At 36.1% G+C, this 8,113-nt stretch overlaps 1 protein-coding gene across 1 annotated transcript; it reads right to left on the bottom strand.

Moving 5' to 3' along the window:
• Positions 1–2,755: 2,755 nt before the first annotated feature.
• LOC145600411 (uncharacterized) lies at positions 2,756–7,603 on the bottom strand. The gene is made up of 4 exons (XM_081656309.1): positions 7,081–7,603; positions 5,715–6,166; positions 5,300–5,631; positions 2,756–2,897 (listed from the first exon to the last, which is right to left on the bottom strand). Exons 1-4 carry the CDS (start codon positions 7,601–7,603, stop codon positions 2,756–2,758), a joined length of 1,449 nt encoding a protein of 482 aa, XP_081512435.1.
• Between the last annotated feature and the right edge of the window lie 510 nt (positions 7,604–8,113).

Raw genomic sequence — 8,113 nt, 5'->3', positions numbered from 1 at the left:
GGTTGTTTGACACGTGTCAGTGTGTGAGTAGTTCAAACAAAAAATTTAAATAAAAAAAAATTAAAAATTAAAAAAAAAAAAACCAAAAAAATAAATCTGGTAGCCCAACCACCACCTCCAAAGTGGCAGCCACTCTCTCTCCCACCCCCAAACTCACCGGAACCCTAACCACAACCCTCGATCGCTGGGAATTGACCGGCCAACCACCGAAAATGGTCGGTCGGCCTCTACCACCCACCCCCAACCCCTGAAACCACCCAACCAGCCCTTCCCGACCCCCAAAACGAGAGCCCAACCTCGAATTCGACCACCTAAAAGGTAGTCACAAGCGATGATTGGGTCTGGAGGTTGAAGATGAGGTTGATGTTGAGATTTCGGTGGGTGTTCTTCAGTGTGGGTGTTCGTGGAATTGTGGGTGTTCGTCAGAGGAGGAGAGAGAAAGAGGGAGTTTTGTGGGTGTTCTTCGGGTCAATCGGGTGGGGCTGCGCTGCTGCGGTTGGTCGGAGGGGATAGGCGACGGTGGAGGCGGCGGAGCCGCGGTGTAGGGCGAAGAAAAAGGGTAGAGCCGCCATGGTCTAAGGTTTCACGGTGGGTGTAAGGTGGCTGAAGGGAGAAGGGGGTGGCTGGGATAATTTTTGATATTTTTTTCTTTTATTTTATTTTTTTGTATATTAAGCCAATCATGTTATGACATGTGTTGTTTTTAAAAAAAAAAAAAAATTACCCTTTTAGCAGGTAACCGGTTTTTGGGACTGGTGGAGGAAAACTTAGGGCATAGTTGGGATTATTGTAGAATAAACGATAGTTGGGATTATTGTAGGTAAATCGCCCATAGTTGGGATTATTAAAGTGTATTTTTCCTATTATTAATCTGATCTAATCACCCATTATACTTCCGTTGTCTCCAACAAATTTGGTATCAGAGCTGGAATAATTATATCATGGTTTCTAGTACATCAACACCATTTTTCTCTTATTCCCAATCGACACTTCCTATCTTTGACGGAGAACATTATGACTATTGGAGTAGTCAAATGCAAACATTTTTTATATCCCAAGATTTATGGGAGCTCGTGTAAGGAGGCTACGAAGACCTTCCTGAAAATCCTAATTAATGAAGCACAACAAAAACTACACAAGGAAAACAAGAAAAAAGATGCACTTGCATTACGATATATTCATGCAGCTGTGAGTAAAAGTATATTTCCCAACTTATATGGATTGAAAAAATCTAAAGAAGCTTGGGATATATTAAAACAAGGATTTATAGGAAATGAAAAGGTTGTTGCTGTTAGATTACAAAATCTATGGAGAGATTTTGATAACCTAGAAATGCAAAAGACAGAAAATATCCAAGTTTATTTTTCACAAGTCACAGAGATAGTTAATCAAATAAGAAGTCTCGGTGATACATTAGAAGAAAAAAGATTTGTTCGAAAAGTATTAAGAAGTATGGCAGAAAAATATAATTCTGCCACATTTATAATAGAAGAGTCTAAGGACTTGTCAACTCTCACAATGCATGAGTTGATGGGATCTTTGGAACCACATGAGCAAAAATTGAAAAGAAATGCAAATACCGATCAACTTGTAGATCAAACATTTCAATCCCAACTTAACATATCAAACAAACACTATCAAGGAAAGTCAGAGAAAAGAGGAGGAAACCAAAGAGGACACCAATATGGCAAAGGTCGTGGTACCATACCCAAAATTTTAGCCGTGGCCGAGGACAAAGTAGAGGAAGAGGTCGCGGACAATATCAAAATAATCAACAAAGGTCAAATAATTCTTGTCGTATTTGTGGTAAGTCTAACCATCAATCATCCGAATGTTATTTTAGATGTAAGAGATGTCATAATTCAAATCATTCTCAAAAAGATTGTTGGCATCAAAATGGAAATAATACAAATGAAGCGAATTTCACCGTAAATGCTAAAGGTGAACAGTTATTTCTTACGTGCATGGATGCACAAAATAAGTATGACAATTTATGGTTTCTAGATAGTGGTTGTAGTAACCACATGACAGGAAATAAGGACATGTTCATTAAGTTAGATATGGGTGTAGCAAGCCAAGTCACCTTAGGTGATGGAAAAAATTAAAGGCAAATGTCGAAGGAAGAGGAGTCATTGCTGTTAATAGCAAATCAAAAGACACAAAATACATACTTGATGTGCTTTATGTGCCTAATTTGACACATTATCTCCTAAGTGTTGGGAAACTTGTTCAACGAGGATATTCAGCAAATTTTGACAATGGAGAATATGTTGTTACAAACAAAAAAAATCTAGTACTATATTGGTAAAAGTACAAATGGCAGATAATAAAAGTCTTCCCACTTCATATGCCACAAAATAAGCTGGCATTACAAGAAAATGTTATAGATGAATCTTATCTATGGCACTTACGATATGGACACTTAAACCAAAAAAGATTACAACTATTGAAACAAAAGGAAATGGTTGTGGGATTACCACACATTGATAGAAATATTCAAGTCTGTGAAGGATGTATATATGGGAAAATGCATCGTCTTCCATTCCCAAAAACTTCATGGAGAGCTAAAGCTCCTCTTGAATTAGTACATGCAGATATATTTGGCCCCACAAGAAATGCTTCTCTACAGAATAAGAGGTATATTCTATTATTTGTCGATGAAATTGCTATGATTGGGAAAAACAAGACATGGGAGCTTGTCGATTACCCTGAAGGTAAAGAAATTATTGGACTAAAATAGGTTTATAAAACAAAGCTAGACCAAGACGGAAATATTCAGAAACACAAAGCAAGGCTTGCTGTCCAAAAATATGCCCAAAAACCTGGAGTTGATTTCAATGAGACATTTGCTCCAGTAGCTCGCATTGATTGAAACCATTGGGACAGTGTTAGCATAGCTGCACAGAATGAATTATATGTGTATCAGCTTGATGTGAAATATCAAATATGCATTTCTAAATGGTGTGTTAGAAGAAGAAGTGTATGTGGAACAACCACAAGGTTACGAAATTCAAGGGCAAGAAGATAAAGTTTATCGTTTGCATAAAGCGTTGTATGGGCTTAAGCAAGCGCCAAGAGCTTGGAATAGTAGAATTGACAAATATTTTATGAACAGAGGATTCAAAAAGAGTCCAAGTGAACCATCACTCTACATTAAAGAAAACAATGAGGGGCATTTTCTCATTGTTTGTCTTTATGTTAATGATCTAATCTACACTGGAAATAATGTGAAACTCATTAATGAGTTCAAAGAGTCTATGATGCAAGAATTTGAAATGACAGACTTAGGACTCATGAAATACTTTCTTGGAATTCAAGTTACGCAAACCAAGGGAGAAATTTTCTTTAATCAAGAAAAATATACTGTGGATATCCTAAAGAAATTTCATATGGAAAATTGCAAACCAGTGAATACTCTTATGGCATTGAATGAAAAATTAAGTCAAGATGATGGAGCTAGTAAGGTCGATGCTATTGTATACAGAAGTTTGGTAGGTTCTTTACTATACTTAACTCATACAAGACCTAACATAGCTCAAGTAGTAAAAATGGTATCAAGATTTATGAATAATCCTAGCAAACTACATTTTGCTGTCGCCGAAAGGATACTATGTTATCTTCAAGGCACCAAGAAAATGGTATCAAGTTTCTTTTTTGTGAGAAACTACCTATTAAAAAAATGTTATAGGAAACTACCTATTAAAACTACCTATTAAAATGAAAATGTTGTAAAAGACTACCCTTTCACCGGATTTTCATCATTGACTAACTTTTTAGTTGTTGACCACCTACTTGCCAATCACTTGAACTTTTAAAACCTTAATTTTTCCATGCCCCACCAACAATGCCACATATCATGTGACCGGCCGAGCATGGTCAATGCCGGAGAAATTAGTCAAAGACAAACATTCGACGAATAATAGCTTTTTTACAACATTATTTGCTTTAATGGTAGTTTCTTACAACATTTTAATTATAATAGGTAGTTTCTGCCAATATTTTTTTTATTAGGTAGTTTCTCACAAAAAATTTCTTTTATAAAGTAGTTTCTGACAAAAAATCTTAAAGCATGTAATGCTCCTAAGGGCCTGTTCTCTTACGTTGAAATTCAGTTCAGTTCAGTTCAGTTTAGTTCAGCTGAGTTCAGTTCAGTTCAGCTGAGTTCAGTTCAGTTCAGTTCAGTTCAGTTCAGCTCAATTCAGTTCAGTTCAGTTCAGTTCAGTTCAGTTCAGTTCAGCTCCTAATTTCCTTCTCTTATAAAATATTCATTTCAGTTCAGTTCAGTTCAGTTCAGCTGAGTTCAGTTCAGTTCAGTTCAGTTCAGCTGAGTTCAGTCAATGAGAACAGGCCCTAAGTTTTCTACCACTATTTATTTAGGATGAGTTTTTTCTATATAAACTGTAATTGATATCATTTTCAATATAAGAGAATATAATAAAAGAAAACATATTCTTCAGCATTATTTCATTTCAAGAATAAATATATATAAGTAGGTGCAGCAGCTCTACTCATTTCTCATATAAGGAGTAGTTAATAAATATTTCTTATTAATCTGATCTAATCACCCATTATACTTCCGCTGTCTCCAACATTATTCAGATCGATGACATACACAAATTATTACTTCTACGAATATTTCTATACAATTAATTAATGCATAGTTAAGAAAATTTTGTTGAATCGTTTAGAGATAGAAATCATTGAAGATAGAATGGACTCTTGGGTTGAGACAATTATTACTTTTACAGTGATGAACAAACCAAAAACAATTGAAAAATAATAAACTTGATAAATCTCATAATATTGAAATATATCCCACCAAATAACATATGTAAGAGTCCACGCACATTTATAAAAGAAGAGAAAGTTAAACACTTTATAAGGCTAAGGGGATACTCCTCCTGTTGCCATATGGTTTTAAAATGGAACCTCATTTGGTCTGTTGAAGTAGACTCGCTTTACTTTAGCATTGGGTTTTAAGAACGAACCATTATACAAAACTCTTTATATCTAGATCTAGAGCGTTGTTGATCAAAAAAGAAGTGGCGTTGGGCTTTTAAAATTAGAGGTGCGTCGAATGGTAGAACAAATTACTTCCCACAACAGATATAACTCTTGCTTAGTGAAGAGGAAGATTGTTATCACTGCCACGAGAATAATGCCGAACCATGGCCAGCCTTGGCTATAAACGATGTGAAATGTTGTAGTTAAGGTTATAAAAACTATGGAAAGGAAGAGCAAACAAAGGCCAAGGATTAACTTGCGAGGCAGTGAGTTGAGAAAATCTTTTTCGGCATACCTTGAAGTCAAGATTGATAAAAACACTAGCGTCGAGGCAGTAGATGTTATCAAAGATAGAGTATCAGTGATTGCAAACACCAAATACCACCCACTATAATGTGGAGGGTTAACCAATGAATTAGCATTGTCACGCGGCACTTTCAATAAAGACCCAAAAACTGCAGACGCTATTAAAGTCGCAACAACACTACAAGAACTTGCCATATTTCTCATCCATTTTTCTCCTGATTTCCTTAGCTCTTTGTGCTGTTCAGTAAATAAAACAAGTGGTGTTTTCCCATCTGAATTTCGATGTTCTGCGAATTGAGGCATGAGAAGATCTTCAACCACCTGTAACAACGAACACATCCGATATAATCACTACTTCAAGTATTTCCGTTTCAGACTAGTAATGATCAAATAATTACAATTACCTTAAACCACCTCATCTCCTGTTGCATTTGAAGAGCTGCCCCTGATATACTATTAAGTATATCTGTTGATGGTAACATCGCAGCCAGGTGCAGTATGTTATTATTGGTACCTTTTTCAAGATAAACCACTATCAAATCTTTCATGGCACCAATATCATATATTAGCTTGAATATCTTCTCTTGGCGATGTATAACAGCCACATGAAATATGCTTTGACATTTGTCGTTAAATTTCCATATTAAATCGGGATAGGTACGAAGTAGGGTAGTCACAAACTCGACATTGCCCATTTCTACTGCAATGAAAATTACATTCCAAGGATGGTTTATCAATCTTTCTATCTCATTCTGGCTTTCAAATAGTACTCTACGCCACACATATTCCAGCAGTTCTAGAGCTACATGTTGTAGCAGCACTTTGTCGTGGCGTGACTGACGTCCACCCATTTTAACTGGAAGGATTGAAATCATTATAACGTTAAAAGCATTTTAAATTAAGTTCATATATTTGTGTGCTACGATTAGTGGCGGGTCTACGGTGCAACCTAGCATAGCACTAGCACAGTAGCACATGCTACCAAAAGAAAACTGTAAAAGCTTCCTACAACTGTTGAAGTAAATCCCACCAAGTAACACATATAAGAGTCCCACATTGATTAAAAGAAGAGAGAGTTAAACACTTTATAAGGCTAAGGGGCTACTCCTTCTATTGCCATATGGTTTTGGGATGGAACCTCCTTGGACTTGTGAAGTGGACTCTCTCTCTTGGTTTGCGGGTGTGGCCCAGACCCGCGTTTAACAACGACACTGCGGAGTAATGGAGTATATAAAATTAAAGAATTGCAGTTCATGTGAGAGCTCGTTAGTGGTCAATAAGTTTTGGTTCGTTGGTTTAAAACTATATATGTAATAATATTTGTATATTTACCAGGTTTATCTTGTTAGGAGTTTTAGGCAAGTATTGTGTATATATATTATTGTAATTATCATGTATAATCAATGATAAGCATTAAGAATTTAATAATTGGCATTTGGGCCTTAAAATTTATGCTAAATTCAATCAACCTAGGGCATTGTTCGGGCACAAATTGATTGATATTTATAGAAATAAAGAAGGTATAAGGAGTATATAGTATACGAACATATATTGCAGCATTTGGATATCCGAGTTGCTTTTGATGACTTTAAACGCTTTTTAGCAAGAATATGTAACGTTGTCTCGTTGTTATAGTCATCCCGAGCCATGACCAATTGTTGATGCTTGCTCACCATGTTTAATGCTATATCTGCATTTGACAAGGTATATGGTTTTGTTTAGTTTATGAATCATTAGAATCATTCGTGCACATTTAAGCAGGCAACATACCATACAAATCTGAATTGATTAGCGAGATGAAAACAGTACTGCGCTCTTCATCTGAGAGATCATCTTCAGTGAGTTTTAAAAGATATTTAAACATATCTCTGTGACCCAGTAAGGCTGCCGTATGAAGTGGCGTCATGCCTAAGTTATTTCCTGGCATTTTTAGCACCTCCTTGTCAGCCCTCACCATTGCCGTCGCAATTTCAACAGTTCCGGATGCTGCAGCTAGGCAAAGTGGTGTATTACCCTTGTCGTTCCTCAAGGCTAACAGGTGCGTACATTTCTCTTGTTCCATTAGAGCCACTAGCTGCACCACAAAGTCAGTGCGCCCTACTACAGCAGCGACATGCAGAGCGGTATCACCCTGTTTAGTAATCCTTGAAGCAAAACAGTGTGGATACCTTGAATATATTTGAATTGCATCTTCCCAGTGACCCTTTAGAGCAGCTCTATAGAGTGGCAGACCACAATTCAAATACTCTGCCCGCTTATCATCTTTATTTTGTCGATATATATGCATAAACATTGTCTTAATTAGTTAATCAGCAGTAAGATTATTAAAGCTAAGAATTTAAGAAATGGGGATTTTAATAACTCACCAGACAGTAAATCTCGTGGACACTGTGATGATGGAGTTCCCCAATTTTCCTCTTCCATCGATTTAGAAACTCAATAGATATCAAATTACTCACTTCAACTTCATGAATTAACGCTGTTTATATATATACATAAACTCTATTGACACTGTGAAAGGATCTATTCCACCAAAAGTTCAGACATAAACATAATTGAATCCAACAAGAAGACTTCAATAATAAATTACATCTGCATATACTGATCTGATCTCCACCGGTCATTTTAATGTACCAGTTGATCTTTTAATTACGCAATAGCAAAATGCATACACGTATAATTAATTATTGGTAAGTTGATTGTCCCAATTGATCATTTAATTAAACCTCACATCTATTTTCTAATAATTATACAAACCTAAACCGTATAATTGATTATTATAGCTAGTAAGTTGTCCCAATAG

This window comes from Chenopodium album, chromosome 21 (assembly GCF_948465745.1).
Source record: "Chenopodium album chromosome 21, dcCheAlbu1.1, whole genome shotgun sequence".
NCBI classification, from domain to species: domain Eukaryota; kingdom Viridiplantae; phylum Streptophyta; class Magnoliopsida; order Caryophyllales; family Amaranthaceae; genus Chenopodium; species Chenopodium album.
This window is presented reverse-complemented; position numbering and strand designations above follow the sequence as displayed.